The sequence below is a fragment of the Podarcis vaucheri genome, assembly GCF_965113315.1.
Source record: "Podarcis vaucheri genome assembly, chromosome: 1".
In the NCBI taxonomy this organism is placed as follows: Eukaryota; Metazoa; Chordata; class Lepidosauria; order Squamata; family Lacertidae; genus Podarcis; species Podarcis vaucheri.
In genome coordinates, this window is record NC_138759.1 from 41,337,411 (window position 1) to 41,362,354 (window position 24,944).

At 39.9% G+C, this 24,944-nt stretch overlaps 1 protein-coding gene across 12 annotated transcripts in view; it reads right to left on the reverse strand.

The window, feature by feature from the left end:
- Positions 1–24,944, reverse strand: part of MEIS2 (Meis homeobox 2) — a 233,754-nt gene that overhangs the window by 5,604 nt on the left and 203,206 nt on the right. For all 12 annotated transcript variants that reach the window (XM_082240350.1, XM_082240344.1, XM_082240349.1 and 9 more), the window contains one exon: positions 906–964. In XM_082240350.1, the coding sequence (XP_082096476.1) occupies positions 906–964 (59 nt within the window). The remainder of the gene's footprint in view (positions 1–905; positions 965–24,944) is intronic.

A 24,944-nucleotide genomic window follows, 5' to 3' on the forward strand; every position in this document is an offset into this window, starting at 1 on the left:
CGTACACAAAATATGCTGAACGTGCTTTATTTTTGTTTTGTTTTTAATCAGAGTTAATTGCTTTGGTTTTTATCCTGCCACATATTTATGGAAAAGAAATTCACTGCTACACATAAAGATTTCTCCCACAGGATTAATAACCTTCCCAGACTTTTAAAGTGAAGCAGCAGGCAAAATTCCCATCAAGTTAAAGCCCAGTTATCACAACATGGAGAACTGTTTTATCCAGTAACTTAATTGCAGAAGCTACAACTCCCTAGCAAGCTGAGGAAATGCATATTGCACTGTAAAGTGAATACTACTTGGCTCTTTGTAGTTTTGAACTTATATCGCCAGTATTTTAAAAGGCTGGAAGAACATGTTTGGCAGAATTTTAATGGTAAAATATTTGGTGCATTAAGTAACTGAAAGTAATAAAATTTAAATATTTTTGGCAGTATTGTAGCATGTCCCAGGCATTAGTAGCATATTGTGAATAGTCAAAGCAAATGAATGGATACAATGAGTTTTACAGCTAGCCTTACAGCAGTGAAAGCAATGCATGCACCAAGGAGTTGTGGGTAGCAAGAAAATGAGGTTGTCCCGCTGATTGGATGCAGAAAAGCAATGAGCAATTCAAGTGCTCCCAGTCAAACAAACTGCTTGTGGCACTAGTACTTGTACCCAATTACCAATTCAGAGAGAAAATAAAAAGCAGTTTCAGCAGAGTCAGGGTGGGAAATCTCCAATTAGCACCAATTAGTGAAGTTGCTTCCTATAGCGGAATTCTGGGGACATAAGAAGAAGAAAATCTCCCAGAATGCCTATTGGAAGCATTTATTTACCAGGTGAAGGGATTCCTGAAGAATAACTTGATGAGGATTTGTGCCTGTGGGACTTGAATACAGATACTACTTGGAACTTGCCTGCTCGATTTGACTGGTCAATCATAGGCTGTACTATTCTTCTTCTGGCATTAATAAACCTGAAATAGAACACAAAGTATAGAAATCTGTTTGTCCGTTTAATGCTGTACTTAAAAAAAAAATTCTTTTATTAGACCCCCACTTTCTTCCTCGTGGCAGGGTTGCAGTACAGAAAACCGCATTAAAAACAAAAACAACATTCCAGGTTAGAAAACTACTTGTCAGGAAATAATGAATCACACATAAAAATATGCACAATTTAACACTTGGTTTTACTTCAAAAGCAAGATTATCTGGCCATCTAAAAACCCAGTTGAAGTATTGTGGAATATTTTATTTTTATTTTTTATTTTTTTGTCCTAGGCAATTCAGTTGCCATTGCAGCTGTCCATAAATGAGGACCAGGCTTTGCTATTCTGTGCTTTCACAAGGTATTGTTAGGTCAGCAAAGCCATCAATTAGGCTGTCTGAAGTTTTATCACCAGCACAGCAGCAATAAGTGCTGGCCCAGAAAGAACTTCTGCTCTTCTACAACTCCTGCAGTTTAAGCCTGTAAAGTCAAGGGTCATTTGGAGGTCAGTGCCAGCTGGGGGCGACCTTTTCAACCAAGAGTGGGACACCCAGGGCAGAGAGCATAAGGCAACTTCCAACCATAAACCGGGGCACCTTTCAACTTGATAGAAAGAGGGAATTGCAGGTACATGTGTTTATTATTAGGCCCAAAATAACTTCTTCTCCAATCAGGTACCATAACTAAAGCAGTGTCCGAGTCATCTGAATGTTAGGTAAAGCCCATTATTTGGCAAGGGAAGCCTGGATTTAATTTTGTGGGTAATCCAAAAATAAGTGCTTGCATATTTCCCCATTAAGTTAATGCATAACAACCCACATCAGATAATCTTGTTCAAACTAACCCCAGTGAAATGATTCCCCCCCCCCCAAAAAAAAAATGTTTCTTAATTGCACAGTTTAGTTAAGGCCATTTTCTATAATTCACAAGACCCACTTGTTTTGATCTCTATTGGTTTTTATCTCCATTCTCTGTGTTTTTAGAGAACATTAGTAGTTATGTTCAGGGTTTGTCCAGTATTGTCAGTCATTGCTCAACTAAATGACACTTAAGAACTGCTAATGATCATTAGCGATTCCTGATATTCTAAACATACCCATCGCCTCAAACTTAGCTTATTTGTATCGTATAAATTAATAACGATTTCAGTGAGCTTCACATAAAACCCATGATTATTAAAAGTTTGTAAGGTAGTAGAATCTAGCATTTGGGGTTTGGACATAGTCACTGCTCTCCTTCCAAGTTAAGTTCACTTTACAGTAATAGACACCTTTGAAATCAACTCTTCTAATTGTATGCTAGTGGGAATGTCATTTAGTAGATGATGCATAAATGCTCAAAAGACCACATAGGCTACTTTGCATCTTTTTGTTTACACATTGCTCACTATTTAAATACACCCATTGTAAAAAATAATAATAATACACTGCCTTATAATTAGTCAAAAGCAAATGCTAGGCATTTAAGACTGCTTTTACAGCTTGCTCCTCTAGGTAATAGTGATTTCTGTCACTGAGGCTATATTCCTAACATAACACTGTGAATTCAAGGCATATTTCTGTCCTCCAAGACAAAGGTCTTTGATAGGGCTTAATTTGCTTAGCTGCTTTCCAGTAATGTTGCTACACTGACCAAACAGGGACTGACCTGAGCCTTCTGCAGCTAGCATGCCTTTTATCAGCTGAAGTTAACGCCAACAGAGATTAACAGAAAAGCCTGATAAGACTGTTTTCTCTTCAATGAGCTTCTAATGATGTATGCAGATGGCAAGGTTTAAGGAATGAAACAAGCATGTACTGTACTTGGATTGGTAACACACAACAGATTCTCCTCCACTTTGAGCCTTGCTGACCCTTGCTTTCTTCAACCTAGCCACTCATAAGGTAAATTAAATTGCTTTTTCAGTTTTTATTTCAGCTCCAACCACTTTTTATTATTTACATCTGGTGGTCTCCTTATTTATGTCCCTTTCCACTTCCTTACAACACTCCCTTACTCACAGGACTGCAATGCATTATGGTTCTTCATTCTCAGCAGGAGAACACTACACTGTCTTCAAACAAATAATTAAGGGGAAGGTTAAAGGGGTTCACCTAAAGGTCATATCTTTGGAAACTCGTCAGAATGTATACATTAATTTAAAAAGGGGGGCATCCTCTTTAAGATTTTTTTTTTTAAAGGGAGTTTACACAACAATACAGAAGACTTGGACAATTCATAATCCTTTGACCAAAGGGATACAAAACTGGCTTTTATGAACATACACAATTAAAAACCCTAGCCTGTGGGGCTAATGTTAATTAATTCAACAGGTCAACAGGACAGAAACTTGGGAAGAGGATTTTGAAAATCTGCTCGGCGCTTGTGTATTCTGTGCATGTGCCAGTCACACACACACACACACACACACACACACACACACAGAGAGAGAGAGAGAGAGAGAGGACTAGCCCAGAATTTATCTGCGTTAGAGCTGCTAATTGATTCAACAGATATTTTTTGAGGAAACAGTGGAAGCCCTAGGTCAGTGGTTCTCAAATTTGGGGCAGGACCCCCCTGGGGGTACAAGTCATCTGGAAGGGGGTATTCAAAGTTCCAGGGAGGGAGATGATTCCACAAGATGCAGAACAAAAGCCACTTGCCTCCAAACAACAAACATTTTAATACTGCAGTCACCAAAAGGGCTGTACGAACCAGGGAACCTGAAAAGAAGCACACAGAAGCTTGGGGTCTCAGGAAATCGTCATTCTGCCGTGAGTGGCTGGTTTTAGGAGGAAGACGATGTTCTAGATGTCTTCTAATGCCAGCATGGGAGGTGTCACAGATCCTTACAAATATAGCTGTGCTCAAAAATTCTGTGTGCTTTCCTGCCAAATAAATGGCTGCCCATTTATAAATAAATGGCACCCCAAGTGTTTGGAAGACAGTTCAGCGTAGAAAGGGTTGGGCAAGTTCACCATAACTGGCAATGTCCTCCAACTGTGAAATTCTCTCCCTGGAGAGGCTCACATGGCACCCACATTCATGTTTTTGTGGTACAAGGAGAAAAAACTTTATTCTCCCAAACCTTTAAATAATTTTAACAACCTTTTAATATCTTTTGTCATCATTTTTAGCACTGCCGTCTCTACTTTAACTTTCCAGTGTAGTTTTAGCTTCTCACAGTGTAAATGAATTGTTTTACTCACTGTTATTCTTTTGTGGTGGTTTGGCTTTTAGTGTGAATTTGTGTATTTGTTATTTTTTGAAGTTGTGACTAACAAAGAATTATTGTCATACGGTTCTTTTTGGCAAAAGCCAGCATGTAAGCAAACAAACAAAATTTTAGGACTCTAAGGTCTGACAACACTACAAGCACCCTACAGGTATAAGCATACTGGCGCCCGGGAAAAGGAATTGACTGACACTTTTCAAAAACCCTCTTTTGCTTTCACCATCTTAATGTTCAAGAGGGATTGTGATAGAAATACAAGATCCACTGATGAAGAACGTAAGAAGACGGCCCTGACAGAACAGACCAATGGCCCATCTGGCCCAGGAGCCTGTTCTCTCAGTGGCCAGCCTGTAGGTTCCTAGCCAGAACCAGCTGTCTATATAATGGAATATGGGTGATGTTCTGACAATTAAGAAGGGCTATAATGGTTGTGATGCACTTGGTAAAAGCTCTTGGGGTTGTGGTAATTTAAGAGCACTAGATTAGCTTCTGCAAAACACAGAAGCTTTCTGAGCTGAGCTGAGTCAGGAATGAATTGTCTATAGTCTATGGCAGGCATAGGCAAACTCGGCCCTCCAGATGTTTTGGGACTACAGCTCCCATCATCCCTAGCTAACAGGACTAGTGGACAGGGGTGCTGGGAGTTGTAGTCCCAAAACATCTGGAGGGCTGAATTTGCCTATGCCTGGTCTATGGACATAACTCAAACCCAGCTGAAAGACATGGGATGATCGCCAATGAAGCCATCTAGAACTTGGTGGCTTGGATGAAGGTGATACCCTGCAAACACGAATAAGTAGTCTACTGAAGTAACCATAGATGAATCTGGGAATAATTTTATTTCTCCATTCTGAAAAAGAATATCTGCTACTTGTTGAAGAACAGATGTTGAAGTGGTAATTCAAGGAAATGGTGAAAGGAGTAAAAGTGTCAAGTGAAAGTAAAAGTGAGAATCCAGTGATCCAGGATAAAAGGATCCCAGGTATTAACAATGTTTAATAATATTGAACTAAAGAGCTGGATGAAATGGTGAGAGAATCAAAGGTTCCACTTGGAAGAACTGATGGTTTGATCTAGTTTCAAAGGACATCAGAGGTGTACTGGCAATCCATAAAAAACCCTAAAAAATAATTCTCACCCCAAGAGGAGAAAATAGCACAATTGTACAGGTTGGTACTATGATAAAGCGCACTGATGTATTGCACCCTCTGTTTCCCCTACACCAACAGTCATGTATCCCTCACCAGTATTATTCAAATTCACAAAAGTAGTTAAGATGCTTAACAGGAAAATGTCACATGGGGAAGAAGTCTTTAAAAGCTGATCTGCCATTGGAGATTTGTTTCCTCCCACCATTCAGACTCATGTTCTTTTTATGTACCACTCAGAGAAGTTGACCATATTTGCTGCCTACTTTTAAGTAGAACAGAAAAGGTGCATTGCTGGTGGTACAGTAGGTATCCTATCACTCAGCCTTAGGTACAGTAGACACCACTTGCAGCTGTCCTTTGATGACATGGCTGTAGAAATCAGCAGTAATGGCACTGCAACAAGAAGTGTAGATGCCAACATTATGTGTATCAGTACTAATGATGCTTGGAAGTGCTATGGTCAGAATGAATGCTGATTGTGCTACAGGCATTCGCACCAATGAAATTGTTGCAGGCGGATCTGGTGAAAACTTGACAGTTATGAGTGATGAGTCCTAGGAATGGTGTTCAATGTCTGTAATGGACAATATGAATCCCAAACAGGATCTTAAGAAATCACATCCAAGTAAGTATAGAAGTAGAAACAAAAGATGGCCTATATGAAGAACAGAAGGATCTCTCAGCCCATTTTCCACAATAAGTGATTTCCCCCCTTTGATTTACTAAAATTTGAATTAAGATCAACAACTTAATTGTTCATGAGCCACTGAATAGCCTTCAAAAGGGTTATTACTTTTAACCATTACCATCATTAGAGACTAATCAGAAACTTATACATGGAATTTTCTGAATTCATTTTCCATTGCCCCCTAGTTTTAATTCAAGTGGAGCCTTTGGAGATATTCATTTTCCAGCACTAAAAGAGGGAAAGGATTATTTTTTGTTCATGAATAGTAGTGTGCGAAAATGGTGATAATTCATTCACAATATGTAAGAAGCATTTTTCCTCAGGTTTTTGTTCCAGCTCACTGTATGGCACTGACATTTTCAGTAGAGGGCTGGCATGACTTAAGCATGCAAAACAAATCCAAATTTGTTCACTTTTAATGGAAAAATTAATCTTTGGCCAACTGACATTTCAAAATTTGGACTGTACATATGACATGGGTCCTGCTGAGAAATTTAATCATTTTCAAATTGAATCGAATCCATTTTTTATTAAAAAGTCACCCTATTTTTCAGCAAAACACTTATGATAAAATTTAAATGGTCATAGTGCATGAGGAAAGAACTGTAGTATTTTATTTTAAAGATATCATAGATTTGAATAGAAAAAGCTTCTGAATTATATGTAAAACCTTTGTGTGTCCAGTCTTCATGAGCTCTTACCCCACCACACTCCATTTGTAAGTGAAGCAAGAACATACCGTATTTTTTGCTCTATAAGACTCACTTTTTCCCTCCTAAAAAGTAAGGGGAAATGTGCGCGCGTCTTATGGAGCGAATGCAGGCTGCGCAGCTATCCCAGAAGCCAGAACAGCAAGAGGGATTGCTGCTTTCACTGTGCAGCGGATGATCCCTCTTGCTGTTCTGGCTTCTGAGATTCAGATTTTTTTCTTCTTGTTTTCCTCCTCCAAAAACTAGGTGCGTCTTGTGGTCTGGTGCGTCTTATAGAGCGAAAAATACGGTAAATTTCTTTGCCACATTTGGTTATAAACAGATACTCTCACTCACATAAGTAAAACAGTTATTCCTGGACTATAATCCTAGAGTGGGTTTCAACTAACTTTTACTCAGGGTACATCCATTGAAATTAATAAACCTAAGATAGGTCCTTTAATTTCAATGGTTCTACCTTGAGTAAGTTTAGCTGACTAACACCCCTAAACACATTTACCATGGTTGCTTTGCCTATGCCCTTTGGTTTTCCTTGGTGCCTTGACACAATTTGAGCATTGTGTTGAACTATATTGAATATTGAATAAAGGCAGTCTGTGAGCTGATTTCTGAATTTTTCTCTTAGAAACATAGAAGGTTGGGCATTTGCCCAATACTCCAACTGACTCATACAAATTAATGCAGCTGTGTCTGGGAACAGTCTTGCATGGTGATCTTGTGCCATAAAACCACACATTACCATGGCGAAAAGAAAGGAAGCGTGTATGGTTTTCACATTTCTAGTATACATAAATATAAGGAATTTTCATTTACATTATTTGGGGAACTGTGCTTCCACATTCATTTATACCACAATCCTATGTATGTTTTTTCAGAAATAAATCCCAGTCTTCAATGGAACTTACTTTTGAGTACAATAAATAAGAATACCGTTGTGAGATCAATGCACTTGATGCTGAAAAGTTCTAATGAAATCATCTGTGCCCAATATAGCACCCAACAGTTTTCTATACCTATGTAGCCATACTGACCCTTGGTCATCTTGCTATGGTAACCTACCAACATTTTATTCCATGTTGAGCTCTTTGTCAAAAACAACTTATTTCACAAAATGTCAGGCTAACATCATTTGATGACTCTGCTATGCAAAAGAAAATAATGAAATAGACCCTAAGCTACTTGTTGAAATACTGTACACACACTTTCTAAAATGAAAATAGAGATTCCCAGAGTTCTTTTCCAGATACCAAATATTCAATTTTATGTGAATTTCTTTTCATGCAGAATAAAATGCTGACGAACAGCATTTGGCATGAGCTATTATGGCTACTTGGTAATATTTTGACAGGCTTAAGCATTTGCAAACCATATATTGTTCTGATGCGCTTAACATGGCATAGAGTAAATCTGTTAAACGTTCATAGATATTTGTCTATGTGTTATTATATTTGCGGGGTATTATGGCACTTTGAAACATGTAGATCCTAGGGCCCCACTCCCAAACACCCTATTTACTACAGGAAATATGCAATTTTCACTTCAGGGAACTAAAACTCATATATTTATTGCATCTATAACTGACAAATTCCAGGACTGTCTTGTTCAGCTGATTTGCTTCTTCTGAAACGCAAAAATGAAATTTAATCTCTCTTCTTTTGGCACATATTTGTAATGATAGTAGTGTTACTATTGGAGGTTTCCCTTCATAGTAGTCATGAATATTGTGCATTCTATGAAGCCATAGTGGCTATACAGCATGTATTTTAGAACAGGCTGCCAAATATTTCTTGTACTAAAAGGGAATACTAGGGGCTGAATCTGCTTGGGTATGGTGCCTAGTATTGAAGAAACCTTAGGAATGAATGCAAGCCAGGTACTATTCATGCATTCTCCAAGCCAAGAGTCCACATAATTGGGCTGGCCTTGGTTGGTCAATCATTATTTGTGGTTTCCAGCAACACCACTTCTTCCCCAAGTCCTCTGCACACTCCAGGATTTGAAAGCAGTATCAATCTCCAAAGCCTGGTATGAAGTTGAGAGGCTGCCCCCTTCCCTTCCCTTAAGTTCTCTACGCAGGCCAGAGAACAGGAGAGTGGTGCAGGGTATCAGTCTCCTACACCCAGCAGGATCTATTTCTCCTGGACTTTTGTTTCTATGATGTGTGAAGAGCTTGGGGGGGGGGTAAACATTGCATCCTTTATTCTGTTTAAGCAACTAGGAAAAGGTGGTCACCAGGAAGAGAGTCATGGTCCTAACTAGCCACATTTCAATCGGTGTGCAAAGTTCAACAACATTCTACATGCAGCCTCCCCTACTGAATGCAAGTGCAATGAGGTATATGCCTTGTTCATTTTAATTGAACTGTATAATTTCACATTGTGAAGTTTTAAGGATCTGGATGAATATTTTGGGTGCATCCAAAGAGTTATCCTTAGACATACTTAAATAAATTTGGGTATGCCCTGTGGGGTTTTTCGGCATTTCTTTTGAATAACAACTCTCAATACCATATCCCAATTCTTTTTTTTGAAAGTATCATTATTTGCAAAAGGAGTGTGGAGTGGGTGCACGATTTGAGAAAGACTAGCCCAGCATGCAGAACTGGTTGAACATGGCTCTTTGGACACAGGGCTTTGCGTATGAAAGATATCTATGTCACATCTTTCCAGTGACTCAGAATAATGCCAAGTTTCCCTCCCAATAATACAAACAACTTGGGAGGAGTTATTTTTTTCATTGGTACTGTGGGAATTAACCCCCTGCCTTCCTCTTTACCATTGTCTTTGATCCTGCTTGGGGACTGCAGCAGCAGCAACTATTTATTTACAGAATTAACAACATGTGTAGCTTGGCCCTAAATGTGTGATTTTTTGAGTGGCCTACATAAGAGGCTTTTCTGGAGTACTGGAATACAAAATATTAAATTAACATTTTTAGTTTAATTTACAGTTTACAGTTTATTTTATACCTTTCAAACAATCCTTAATTATTAAACACACATTTCTTTTTCCTGGCTGAAATCTACTAATCTCAGTTCATTTCATTCTTTTCTCTCAATAGAATTATGGTAGGTATCCATTTCCATGTATATAGTTTTATAACAAAGGATGATACACATCTTTCTTTAGGATGACTGTGCCATACCGTGCTACACAGCATTCTTTCTGTTCGTATATTTAAAGCTGCTTTAAATTACTTGGCTACAAACAAGTCCAAAAGGCTATTAAGTAAATAATACTTGAAAAGTCAGAGAAAGTTAGAAGACTTCATTTACTTGAAACACTTTTTACTGAAATTTTTTTGGCATTCAAAAAAAGATTAGGATACCTTAACAATGGCAATGACTGATTCATGACTAGATGGGCAGTATACTCCCTTATGGTACCAAAGTGTCTTATGATACCATAGATGGTCAATGCAAAACAACAACTTCTTCTTCTTCTTCTTCTTCTTCTTCTTCTTCTTCTTCTTCTAACTTATACTTCTGTAGTGCCTGCCTACACTACAGAAAATACTAGTATCCCCTGTGATAGTGTGCCTACAAAAACATCATTATTTAGGGTGGGTGTTTTCCCCCCGTTTTGTTCTAAAGCACTACAAAGTTCCAAAATTCCTATTATGGCAATACTTTTATTACACCAACCAAAATGTAACAAAATTGTGTGCAAACTTTTGAGTTCACAAGAACTCTTTATCAGGCTAGTTCCCACTTCCTATGGGTCAATGTTGACAGATGGACAGAATTGCCCACCTGTCAATTGCTACCTATCATAGGACAAAGCAGGTTGGCAGAACCACTGATCAGTGGCAACTTTCTTTGATAACCTGCTTTTAGTGTCAATCAACTGATTGGTGCTGGGAGTGCATTTTCAAAGTCATCACCCCCCACACGTAATGCAATAATCCTGCCCTCCCACTGCAACGGAAATTGTGAGACACAAAATGTATATACATTTCCTACAAAAGAGACATAAAACTTTGATTCACAAGGGAAAAGCAGCATATAAATTTTTGAAACAAACCAACAAAATGTAATCAGCTTCATGTAGCAAGGGCCAGGTTTAGGATTCAGAGAATTGAGCTATATTTAGCTTAGCATACGCAGCTAAAATGAAATTTACACAAAACATACGGACTTGGCAAAACCACTCCCCCTGGCTCCCCCCCCTTTTTGGCCAAGATTCAACCATGGATACATTCCTACATATTTGGATGCATACATATTTGCATCAGGAAACCACTGAAAAGCATATGCTGAGTACCGAAATGCTACCTTGTTTTTTAAAATGAAATTTCAAACTCCAAATCTGAATTTCTGTCAGCAACATTAAAATGTGGAAAAGAAAATGCACATTTGCCTCTCAAAATTTGGTCCAGCTCTATGCATTTTTCAAGTCCTTTTCCTGCATTTCTTGTACCAATATGTTCACTCATAACACCAGATAGAGAGGTTCCCAGTGACCTCTGCCAACATATATACTAGGAAGCCATGAGATGGAGCCAAACTATAGGGTTCTGTGTAGGACTCAATGAAGTTAGGTGAAACAATTACTGGAAATATGGTATGCAGCAGAACCCTACACATTATTTACTTGGACGTAATCCCACTATTTAATAGGATTTAATCCCAAATCAATGTGCACTAGATTGAATATTTAGGCTATAGTCCTACCTGGGAATCTTACTGAATTCAGTGGGACTTACTTCTGAGTAGACATGTATAGGATTATGCTGTTATGCTGTCCCAGTTTTATCAGGAACATATATGTGCCATATACTCTGTCCCAAACGAAAGACTTTTAAGACAAACACTGCTAATAAATTGTCTAATTATAACATGCTCTGGAATTCTTATAGCTATTTAATGTATAGGTGCTCCTTTTTTAATTTTCTGCTGGTTTTTAAAAAATTGAACAGCACAATGCTACATGTGTCTACTCAAAAGTAAGTCCCACTGTGTTTACTGGTGATTGTTCCCAGGAAAGTATGAATACAATTGCAGCCTAATATAGCTATAAGACTGAACCGTACAAGTCCATTTTGCATTAAAATTATAATAATATAATGGAATAATCCACCATCCTGGATTATAAATATACTGTGAATCCCCACAGTGAATAAATAACCAGTTGCAGAAATAAATAAATCTCCTAATATTAAGTGTAATAAAGAATTGCTACTACAGAAAGACATTGACAGACACCGATTTCCGTTATGAGCTTTCAAGAATTTTTAACCTATGTAGAAAATTATTTTTTATTTCCTCTGGAAATCTGAATGGTAATAAACACTATTCTGTGAATGTAATCACATCTGATGCCACATAACAAAACATCTCAGCAGGTCATGTTTTCCAAAGTAATGTCTGCTTCCTTTCTATAATGCCATTAGATTATTCATAAGCAGTTATTTATCACACTGTAAGAGAGATCTTTCATAGGTACTTGAAAGGAAGGGAGGAGACAAACAGAAAGAGTTCCTTAGCTATTCACATCTTAAAGATAAAATGCTAAGTCAATAGACATGTTGTAGTATATTGCCTCATCCTGCACATGATTTATTGCAGATGAGAATCAACTAGAAACCGAATTACTTTGAAAGTTTTACTGCTGATGTTAAAATTCCAGGTCTGTATACATACATTTTTATAGAGGCACTAAGTACAGCTTTTGCAAATTTGAAACCTCTTATTTTGAGGTTATGTGCATTGGAATAACCACTGCATAAAACAGAGACCTTTCATATAATTCTTAAACTGACCACTCAGCCATTTATGTTGCTGTCATAGCTTAAATTTTTTTTGGGGGGGGGAACCCCATATTTTTGTAGCATTTAGACAAATTATTGTCAATTGTGCTTATTCCAAACCAGATTAGGTTTTTGAATGTTTTATATAAACAATTACAAAGGGATATTCATTTTGAAAGCTAGTATCTGTTTGGTATTTATGATAAAATTTGATGAAATTTAAAAGCACTTTCAGAGGAAAATAAGCTTAGTAATAACTTCTCCCAAATGTGTAAGCATGCTTAGAAACACCTGCTAGATACATTTGAAGAGATCAAGGTGCTCTTGCATGTCTTGTATTATAGGTATCTCTGATTAGCTTGTCATCTACTCTGAAGAAGATGTAGCCCAATTCTCCTATGCTGTATAGCAGGCCAGCTGTTAGCTGTCTGTCAAGCACCTAAAGTGGACAAGTAGTCCAGGAGCAAAAATGTCACTCCTTTGATCTGGCAAGGAGCAGCTGCTGATTTATAGAGTAGGACTTTGTTCTTCCGTTCTATTTTACTTTCTTTCCTAAGGCAGAACCACAAAATCCAGGAGAAAAAAAAAGTGCCGTTCTCTGCAACATCAACAAGCTCTGACAACTGCAACAGGGTTTTTCTTGGCCCTAACAAAGCTCTCAGGCATCTCCTTTGACGCTCACCTTTCCCTCCCCCCTTCTTCTTTTTGCAATGCGGTAGTTATTGTTTAATTCAGCTTCTGTAAATGGAATGGACTGTGGCCAGCAAGCCTGGGGCATAAACACACCTGTATGAAAGAAGTCTTATTGTAGCAACCATCTACATCCAACCTGCACATGCACTGCTGGTTCTTGAGTTCAGAAGCTATGCTCCATTTTCCTGACAGCAAATTTTGCCCTAAGTAAACTATGCTTTTTGTATCCACTGTCCTGTCTTGACCATGCTTGTGCATTTTTCCATAGCTATTAAAATCTTCAAATCTGAAGGCAAAAGGATTAAGGCATGGAAATATATATTTTACCTGCCTGTCAACTCAGTGGACTTCAGGAAATTTGTTATGAACATCCCCAAGTCTTTCAAATCTATAGCCAACGCCAACAGAAAGGAACTCCATGCTGAAAAATTGACGGGTATTGATCTTTAAGGTGTTCATGCTGGTTTAGGGACATGGTTAATATACTAGCGGCCACAAGCAGGTAATGATACAGAATTGATTTATTAAGGATTATTAGGGGAAAGAACTTTATAAGGAGTTGGTTTTAATACAATAAAATATTGAAACTATGACCTGGCTTGACCCCTTAGGGTCAGCTGGTTTAAGAAACAGATCACCTTTTATGAGGTGCTGAGTGATCCTCTTTCTCCTCTAGAAGTTAAAGAGCACTATTTAAAGAAATTCCTTTATAGGAATCGGGCTCTTAATATCTTTATTGGCTGTTCCTGATTTTTTAAAGCTACGGATTTTAAAGTTACAGAAGTGAGAATTGCAGAGAAGTTGGACACAAACCTCTATACATTAGTAGTGCAGGGAATATATATATATATATATATATATATGCAGGTTTTGGTGTCTTCGGGTGTCTTCCCGTGTAAGAGTCGGGGTGTCTGTGCGACGTTTCGACGAGGTCTCACTCGTCATCTTCAGGCTGGTGCTTTCGGCTTCTTGTTACTGGAACAGAGCAGAGTCTGGTGTTTGAGTTCCTATAAATACTGTTGAGGGGTGTGGTGTATAGCCTCCAACGTTCTGGGCAGAGAGGAAGTTCCTAGATTAGTGTGCCTTTTCTTCTTTTGTTCCTTAATTACTTGAGGGATATCTTGGGTGATTTCATGAGTGATATTCTGAATACCACTGGGTGGGTCATTAAGTGTAGATTAGTTGCTAAAGCTTTCGTGTCTTGACCTCTTGAGCTTGTGAAGAGTTTTTCTGAGAAGATGGCTGTGCTGCATTTAGTTGTGCTCTGGCTTGGCTTCGTGTATAGGGGCGAGCTGTGGTTTTGTGCCTTGTGCCAGCCAGATCTGTGTAGGGATTGCAGGGGGGTGCAGCATCCGGAGGTGCCACTATAGTTTGGCTACTGGATGGAGTCTGTAATATGTCTGTGGAGAGGGTCTGGGTTTGGGTCTGGTGTGGTTGATTGGTGACGGCGTTCTGTGTGCCTCTGGTTCTGGTGTCGGTTTTTGTGGGGAGGGCTAATTTCCAGATGTCCGGCAGGCGGGACGTGTCGTCACGCTTGTTCATGTTGTGAGGGTGTTTCTCTATCTCGATGGCTTCCATGATTATTCTCTTGTGGTGATGTTCCATGTTAAAGAGCAATTTGGAATCTGCAAAATTAATTTCGTGTCCTGTTTCTTTCATGTGTTGGAAAAGAGAGGAAGTTTTTTCTTCTTTTTTGACGGCATTCTTGTGTTCTGCGATACGTGCATTTATTCGTCTGTTTGTTTGTCCAATGTACGTGGCTGGGCAGACTTTGCAGGGTATTTCATAGACCCCTTGGTTTTCCAGCTGGATTTGAAACTATCAAATCTACTCCAAGACCCTACCTACCAACCTATAAAAACAGATCCCACCACCTATCTGGAAAAAACCACCAAATCCAAAATAAAAGCCTCTCCTATCAGTGAAGAAATCCAGCTAAGAATCATCCCCAGAGAAAAATCATCCAGATGCCCCAAACTCTACGGTCTCCCCAAGATACACAAAGAAGGAACACCACTCAGACCAATAGTCAGCTCCATAGGCTCACCTCTACAAAATCTCGCTAAATTTCTCGCTAAGCAACTTCAGCCCTATGCAGAATCCATCGCTTCACACGTTACTAACTCCTTCCAGTTCATAGAAACAATAAAGAAGCAATACCTACATCCCGATGACCTACTTGTGAGCTTCGATGTTGTATCTCTCTTCACTCAAGTGCCCATTAATGAAGCCTTGACAGCCATTCAAAACAAATACAACCCCCCCAAATACATCCTGGACCTGACCAACCACTGCCTAACCAACACGTACTTCATCCACAATGGACAAAGATACAAACAGATAGAAGGAGCACCTATGGGATCACCCCTCTCACCGGTCATCGCAAATTTGTACATGGAACACTTTGAAACCAATGCTTTAGACAAGTCAGAACACAAACCCAAACTTTGGCTCAGATATGTTGACGACACCTTTGTAATTTGGCCACACGGGAAAGAAAAACTAGATAGCTTCCTCACACATCTCAACAGCCTACACCCCAAAATACAATTCACTATGGAAATAGAAGACAACAACCAACTCCCCTTTCTTGACGTCCTAATCTACAAAAAACCTGATGGCTCCCTAGGACACACTATCTACCGGAAAAAAACACACACCAACCGCTACTTACATGCACAATCACACCACCACCCTGCACAAATAAACTCCGTAGCCAAGACTCTCATCTCCAGAACCAAACGCCTGGCTGACAAAGACCACTTGACAACTGAGTTACAGAATCTCTCAAATGTGTTAATCGCCAATGGATACCAGAAAAACAGGGTTACGAAGCTAATCCAAAAAGAAACACCCCCCAAAAACCAAGACACAGAAGAAAACAATGGCATGGCCCTCCTTCCTTATATCAAGGGCACTACAGACAAAATCAGCAAAATCCTCCATAAACACAATATCAAAACAGCCTTCTGCACCAACCAAAAAATAGCCAATATCCTCAGAAACCCAAAAGACAAAATCCAGCTCGAAAACCAAGGGGTCTATGAAATACCCTGCAAAGTCTGCCCAGCCACGTACATCGGACAAACAAACAGACGAATAAATGCACGTATCGCAGAACACAAGAATGCCGTCAAAAAAGAAGAAAAAACTTCCTCTCTTTTCCAACACATGAAAGAAACAGGACACGAAATTAATTTTGCAGATTCCAAATTGCTCTTTAACATGGAACATCACCACAAGAGAATAATCATGGAAGCCATCGAGATAGAGAAACACCCTCACAACATGAACAAGCGTGACGACACGTCCCGCCTGCCGGACATCTGGAAATTAGCCCTCCCCACAAAAACCGACACCAGAACCAGAGGCACACAGAACGCCGTCACCAATCAACCACACCAGACCCAAACCCAGACCCTCTCCACAGACATATTACAGACTCCATCCAGTAGCCAAACTATAGTGGCACCTCCGGATGCTGCACCCCCCTGCAATCCCTACACAGATCTGGCTGGCACAAGGCACAAAACCACAGCTCGCCCCTATACACGAAGCCAAGCCAGAGCACAACTAAATGCAGCACAGCCATCTTCTCAGAAAAACTCTTCACAAGCTCAAGAGGTCAAGACACGAAAGCTTTAGCAACTAATCTACACTTAATGACCCACCCAGTGGTATTCAGAATATCACTCATGAAATCACCCAAGATATCCCTCAAGTAATTAAGGAACAAAAGAAGAAAAGGCACACTAATCTAGGAACTTCCTCTCTGCCCAGAACGTTGGAGGCTATACACCACACCCCTCAACAGTATTTATAGGAACTCAAACACCAGACTCTGCTCTGTTCCAGTAACAAGAAGCCGAAAGCACCAGCCTGAAGATGACGAGTGAGACCTCGTCGAAACGTCGCACAGACACCCCGACTCTTACACGGGAAGACACCCGAAGACACCAAAACCTGCATTCCTGTACCCGTGAAAATCTACGAAAGCAAATATAAATATATATATATTTGCTTTCGTAGATTTTCACGGGTACAGGAATGCAGGTTTTGGTGTCTTCGGGTGTCTTCCCGTGTAAGAGTCGGGGTGTCTGTGCGACGTTTCGACGAGGTCTCACTCGTCATCTTCAGGCTGGTGCTTTCGGCTTCTTGTTACTGGAACAGAGCAGAATCTGGTGTTTGAGTTCCTATAAATACTGTTGAGGGGTGTGGTGTATAGCCTCCAACGTTCTGGGCAGAGAGGAAGTTCCTAGATTAGTGTGCCTTTTCTTCTTTTGTTCCTTAATTACTTGAGGGATATCTTGAGTGATTTCATGAGTGATATTCTGAATACCACTGGGTGGGTCATTAAGTGTAGATTAGTTGCTAAAGCTTTCGTGTCTTGACCTCTTGAGCTTGTGAAGAGTTTTTCTGAGAAGATGGCTGTGCTGCATTTAGTTGTGCTCTGGCTTGGCTTCGTGTATAGGGGCGAGCTGTGGTTTTGTGCCTTGTGCCAGCCAGATCTGTGTAGGGATTGCAGGGGGGAGCAGCATCCGGAGGTGCCACTATAGTTTGGCTACTGGATGGAGTCTGTAATATGTCTGTGGAGAGGGTCTGGGTTTGGGTCTGGTGTGGTTGATTGGTGACGGCGTTCTGTGTGCCTCTGGTTCTGGTGTCGGTTTTTGTGGGGAGGGCTAATTTCCAGATGTCCGGCAGGCGGGACGTGTCGTCACGCTTGTTCATGTTGTGAGGGTGTTTCTCTATCTCGATGGCTTCCATGATTATTCTCTTGTGGTGATGTTCCATGTTAAAGAGCAGACCCTCGCACAGACGTCGCACAGACACCCCGACTCTTACACGGGAAGACACCCGAAGACACCAAAACCTGCATTCCTGTACCCGTGAAAATCTACGAAAGCATATATATATATATATATATATATATATATATATATATATATATAATGACTAACTTAAGTGTCATTGATTTCAATGGGTCTAAGTAGTCTGGATCTAATCCTACAAATGAACAACTATAGGCACAACCTACCAGTATTTACTTTCCTAGAGATGAAGGGGAAAGTTTTAGGAAGACTAGACAGGTAAACAGAGAGATACAACAGCCATAATGATTTCTCAACATGTGACAATTTTTCAGATGCGTATGTGCATGTTATCCTTTTCAGTCTTATATATCTTATTTATTTCAAAAGAAGGCAGAAAAATAATTTAAGTATAGCAGTGGGATAAGCCCCCAAAAGGTAATTCAGCAGAATTCTTTGCAGTGTTCACCAGAACTTAGTCTGTTCCCCAGCAGTAAGGAATTGTCACTATGGTATGAAAGTCACTGGACCTCTTATGCATAGAGGTTCCACCCCTTGCTTCATTGGAGAGTTACCCCTCCACTGAAATTAATGGGAAAGACTTTGCAAGCGATGTAACTATATGCATATTAGAGCACCCCATTAGTATCCGAGATATCCTTTGATATCTGCCAATTTTGCATCTCCTTTGGGAAAGCCATCAACTCTTGAGGCCAGTAGATGTTTACCTCTGCCAACCTCTCAATTATTGTTTCCCGAGTCTTCTGAGTGCCAGTAAGTCCCCTCATTTCTTTAGAAATCTTGGTCACTTAACCTGACATAAAGCAGTAATATTTGTCTTGCACAGCTCTCCATTACTTCATTTATGCTCTGCAAAATATAGTGTTGATTCATCACCAGAAACAAATACAAAGGACAGCTTCACAAGAAGTAGTGTAGCATAGTGTAGACTGAGCTATGAATTAGGAAGCCTATGGTTCAAATCTCACCTCTGCTATGCATGGTTCAGGTAGCCTTAGTAAGCTGTTGTGTGACATCAGGTGCTAGACATGGGCAGGGAGGGGCAGCTGCCCCCCTAAATCTATAACAATCAATAAAAATACATAGCAAACTGAGGTTCTGTTCCCCCAACAAAAGGCCGGCCCCCCTAACAAAAATCCTGGCTACGCCCATGTCATATTCATAGTAGACATATAGAAATAAATTCACTTAAGTAACTTAAATCTATTGATTTCAGTGGGTCTCCTCTGAGTATGACTACCATTAAATATTACTGACTGTCTCATTCAATGCCCCATCATCTGCAATAAAGCCATTTATTGATTGCATTTACTATCTGCCCTTCATCACACAGTTGCAGGGCATGGTACATAAAGAAATATACAGATCTAAAATACACAACAGCAAAAAGATATACAGTAAAAATAATTTCAAACCACATTAAATAACATCTCAAGGAAGGAGGTGACCATATTCAATTAAACCAGTTCATCCTCCCCTAAAAGGTCTAGGGGCAAAGGAGTGCCTCTTCATCTGTCAATGAAAAGCAGATCATTTCACTGCAAGATGTAGCTTAAAGAGGATGGCATTGCATAAGGTAAAGGTAAAGGGACCCCTGACCATTAGGTCCAGTCGTGACCGACTCTGGGGTTGCGGTGCTCATCTCGCTTTATTGGCCAAGGGAGCCGGCGTACAGCTGTGGCCAGCATGACGAAGCTGCTTCTGGCGAACCAGAGCAGCGCACGGAAACGCCGTTTACCTTCCCGCCGGAGCGGCACCTATTTATCTACTTGCACTTTGACATGCTTTCAAATTGCTAGGTTGGCAGGAGCAGGGACTGAGCAACGGGAGCTCACCCCGTCATGGGGATTCGAACCGGCGACCTTCTGATCGGCAAGTCCTAGGCTCTGTGGTTTAACCCACACCACCCGCGTCCAAACCATTGCATAGGCTATCACATAGTTGTCTCTAAAACTTTGCTAGGTAGTGGTGTCACAAGGAGGTGGTGGAGCCACAGGTGATCCTAATACCCAGCCACGTTGATATAAGAGAAGACATTCCTCCAGATATTGAAGTTATTTAGGGCTAAGTGCCCAACCCTACAGGCTAATGCTTTGTACACTAGCATACTCTATATATATGTGAAATAACAACAGCGACAACAACGGAAATGACAAAAAGATAAAAGTTAGTGGAAACCACTAGAGAAACTCTACATTAAAAGCTAGAGCTTTGAAAGTTATAGCAGTTATAAGAACTCTGACCCATGATACGAAATAATGCACCATTTGCTGATTCTACTGACATTTGACTTTAAAACATTATAAACAAGAGTAAAAGTAGAAATTAGTATTTTTTTTTCTGAGTCAAAGCAAAAAGTAAAGCAAAAGGTAGGGTTCATGATCAGAAGCATTACAAGTAAATTTGGGTGAACTATTTTAGCAATAACTGTGAAAACGTATACAGAAACATTGGTAAGTATTTGTGAAAAATGTTCAGTGAACCAAACAGGCTATATACATTTTTGTTGAACAGGAACCCTTCACCCTGCATGGGAAAACTGTTTTCAAAACTGAGAGTTTGTGAAATGTTGGGCAGGGGGTGGGAGGCAGTGGTAAATTGCTCAAAGTTTGTAAATTAAAAATTGCACTGGGCCAGCAAGCCATTTCTGTGAGCCTTTTCGGATTGTGTCCACTATTTTTGTTTTTAACATAAATGACATGCAGGAGCAGGTTTCCACTCAGCCAATGTGTTTCTCTTCATGTTTGGGGTGCATAGGTATGTGCATCATAATGCTCGTTCATAACTTGTTTGATTGGATATGTATTTTTGTGGGGGTAGGTTTCCCGTCCTAGGTCACTGTTTATTGTGAATTACTATACCTGAATTGGGATCATGGGCAATTTATATTGATAGAGTACCCACAGGGCAATCCTAAGTATGTTTACATAGAAATAAGTCCTACACCTAGGGCTTACACCTGGGGCTTACATCTAGGCAAGTGTGTACAGGATTGCTTCAATACCTTAAAAATTATATTATAGAGTGAAGACATAAAACTACACCATCTCAAGCATGGTATCTGAATAAGGCAGTTTGGGGGGCCTTTGGACTAAAAAGTGATATACAGTGGTACTCGGGTTACAGACACTTCAGGTTACAGTTGCTTCAAGTTACAGACTCCGCTAACCCAGAAATATTACCTTGGGTTAAGAACTTTGCTTCAGGATGAGAACAGAAATTGTACAGCGGCGGCGCGGCGGCAGCAGATGGCCCCATTAGCTAAAGTGGTGCTTCAGGTTAAGAACAGTTTCAGGTTAAGAACGGACCTCCAGAACGAATTAAGTTCTTAACCAGAGGTACCACTGTATAAATAACAACCATACCAGTTAATAAGTTATACTGAATTAAATTTCAATGCATTAAAAAGGAAATGCAAAGGATGCAAAGATTTATCTTACTGAAAAATTTAAAAATCCTTTGTGAACATAAGAGTTAGATCAGCTGGCAGAGGGGGATTTGTTTCTCCTCCTCTTGTATCTTCAGTAGTTGTTCTATTCTCTGCTCTTTTCAGTGCAACTATATTATTATCCACAAAATTTTTAGCATCATCGTAATCATAAAATATATATTTTATATCTTTATAAATCACCAGAGGCTTAGCAGAATCCAGTAATGCCACATCTGCTTTAATCCTAGTAAATTCTAGCCTGAGAGAGTCTAGTAAGTGGAATATGTCACCACGTTTCCTGAAAGATTCAGGAAATACATCATCTCCTTGATTCCTGAAAATGCAAAACAAATACAACAAAGAGCAATTGGCAGAAGGAAAGCTGGTACATGTACAGTGCAATCCTAAACATGTTTACTCAGAAGTCAGTGTTAATGAATTCAATGGGATTTACTTCTAAGTAGATATGCACAGAATTGCTGTAAACGTACAGTTTGTATAGGGATTAACAAACAGGTATTACTATCTCTGTCATACAAAGATCTCTTGATCACCTGTTTTTTCTGCCAGTGCTGCTGTTTGAAGATAGGTAAACTTCTTGCTCCCTGAACCTACCACATATTCTTGAGCTGATGCCCAAATTCAGCTGTTCAGATGCAAACACAAATCTACCTACCTCACTACCAGTGCTAACCAGTCACATTAATTTAACTATATAAACAGAGGTGATCTAACCTAAAGAGATCGTGCTCAGTCTTTTTGCTGCTGAGTTAAAGTTAAAGTTGTATAGAGGGTAATATAGGATATAATGCACAATGTCAAATATTGTAAATGAGACTGACTTCTTGCCCTGCATACAAATAGAATATGTAAACCAGGTAAGCAGGTACAGCACCAAACACAACATGAGCGGCAAGAAGGGACAGTCTTGCTCTATAAGGATTGAACCTCGTTGGCCAGGCACCCTACTCAACAATCTGCCGATTCTGAATATCTGTACCTGATGTTGGGGACATGAGACAGGATGGAATTCCATTGGTATACTATCCACATCAGCGCCTAACTATATCCCTGCCTGAAGTATCAGCAGATAGTCTCAAACACAATTGAGGACTCTGAGACTGGTGGTCCTGGGAGCTTTAATATGCATGCTGAGGCTCTTTTTGGGGAGCATCTGGAAATTTCATGACCTCCATGACAACCACAGGCTTGTCTCAAATTATCTGGACATGATAAATTTAGCAGGATACAATTTGGACTTGATTTTCTGCAGTGGAAGAGGGGGGGGGATGCTCCATGCATGAGGAAGCCAATAAAGACTACATTGTCATGGTCAGATCATTACTTGATTCATGCTTGACCTGATCATGTTTGACCTACAGCTTACCTGTAACTTCTGCAGAGGTGGAGAACTGGTTCTGATGGTTGACTCTTGAAGACTAATGAATCCAGACAGTTTTTTGAGGTCTCTTGGAGATTTTCCTGAAGCCATTGGTACTACTGAGACCTTGGTCTCTGCATTAAATAAGGGGATGCCTGAGGCCATCAATATCCATTTCTCCCAAACCCCCTCAATCCAGTTGTAGAGGCATGCTGACTCCTTAATATTATGAGGAGCTGAGGGCAATTAAATGTTTGGGTCAACAGCTAAATTGCAAATGGTGGAAGACACGTAGTGAATATGATTGGATACAGGTGAAAACCCATATTGGGCTTGCTTTGTGGTGGCGGCCAATACATTTTACTTCTCTTCCACCACTGCATCTGAACTATGTAATCCAGAAGTTTTTTCAAGTCATCCAAGAGAGTTTTTCAAGTGGGAAAGGCCCTCTTTTGCATCCTGAATTGGCTGTGGCTAGGATAGAGTACTGGATTACTGAGGTGGTCAATGCCTATCTAAAAGAATGTGTGATCTTCAATGTCATAAAAAGTGAAGACATTATTGAAGAAACCTATTTTGGAGCCAGTGATCTAGGATAACTACCACTACCTAGTGGTTCTGGAGTACACTAATTATTTAGAACCATTCAATCCAGGTTCAGGCCTGAGTTTGGAACAGAAACAACTTTGGTCATCCTAGTAGGCGAGTTACATTGGGAAATGGGTATGTGGAAGAGGAATATTAGAGTGTTGACCTCAGAAGGTGGTGCTGGGATATTTTTGTTCCAATCTGTGGCCTTCCACTTACAGGGTGACTCTATTCTGCTCTATGCCTTTGAGTATCTACATGACATTGCTGGGTGACATCATCACTGGACCATCTGTTACAGGTGGCAGTGGTAGCTAGGAGTTCCTTTTATTAACTTAAACAAATACACCAGCTGTAATATGTTCTAGAGAGAATGGATCTAGCCTCAGTTATTCCTCAGAGTTCACTGTCCAGGTTGCATCATCTGCAAACAACATCTCTCAGATAAGAACCCACCACACTTTTGGCATGAAGATGTGCCAGGTTGAACAGACCCCATCGCTTCTCGGATGGAAGTATATACTGTCTTCTGTCGAGCTGAAGGCACAGGAGAACAACAGGGAGAAGAATATGCCAACGAAAGTTGGGGTGAGATCACAGCCCTGTTTCACACCGCTCTTTATCGGAAAGGCATTTGAGGATGAACCGTCATACTGGATGGTGCCGTCCATGCTCTCGGGGAAGGACACAATCATTTTTTGCAGCTTAAGTGGCACCCTATCTTGTTGAACAGTATGAAGAGTCCTTTTCAGCTGATGACATCAAATACCTCCATCAGATCTATGAAGGTGGTGTACAAGGGTGTCTCTGCTCCAGGCATTTCTCCTGCAGCTGGTGCAGTGAGAAAATCATGTTGACTTCTGAGCTCTAAAGCCACACTGGGATAGCCCCTGTCAGTGAGTAACTATAATCTGTTGAGAACTACACAGACAAAGGCTTTCCTCACATAGCTTTTTATCGATAAGTACCGCATTTTTCTGTCTATAAGACGCCCCCTATGTTGGGGGACTCAGATTTAAGAAAATGAGGGGAGATGTATCCGTGTATAAGATGCCTCCTAATTTTTGACATTCTTTTTTGGGGGGAGGCTAGTCTTATACACGGAAAGATACAGTATATTTGCTGGTATTAATTGATCTAGTTCTGAATTATTTTGCTATAATGTTATTGTTCCAAGTTGTAGCTATTTATTGGTACAGTTATTCTACTGCTATTTTATTGTTATAGATTCTTAATGCTTCTGCGTTTCTGTTTGGTATCCTGCTTCTGTATTTCTGTTTGGTATTCTATGGTGATTATATTTTATTTTTTAAATATTGTGATTCTTTATATGATGGAGACCTCCTTGTGAGGGCTTGGACTTAAAAGTGGTCCCAAAGGATTTTAAATACACAAATAAGAGAATGAATGTACAACATGATAAAAAAATGGGGAAAGGGCCGCACAGATAAATTTTGCAAACAGAGAATGATTCTGCTGGCTCAAAATGATGAAAGAGAGGGATATGCAGGACTGGCCAACATATTCAGAGGATGGG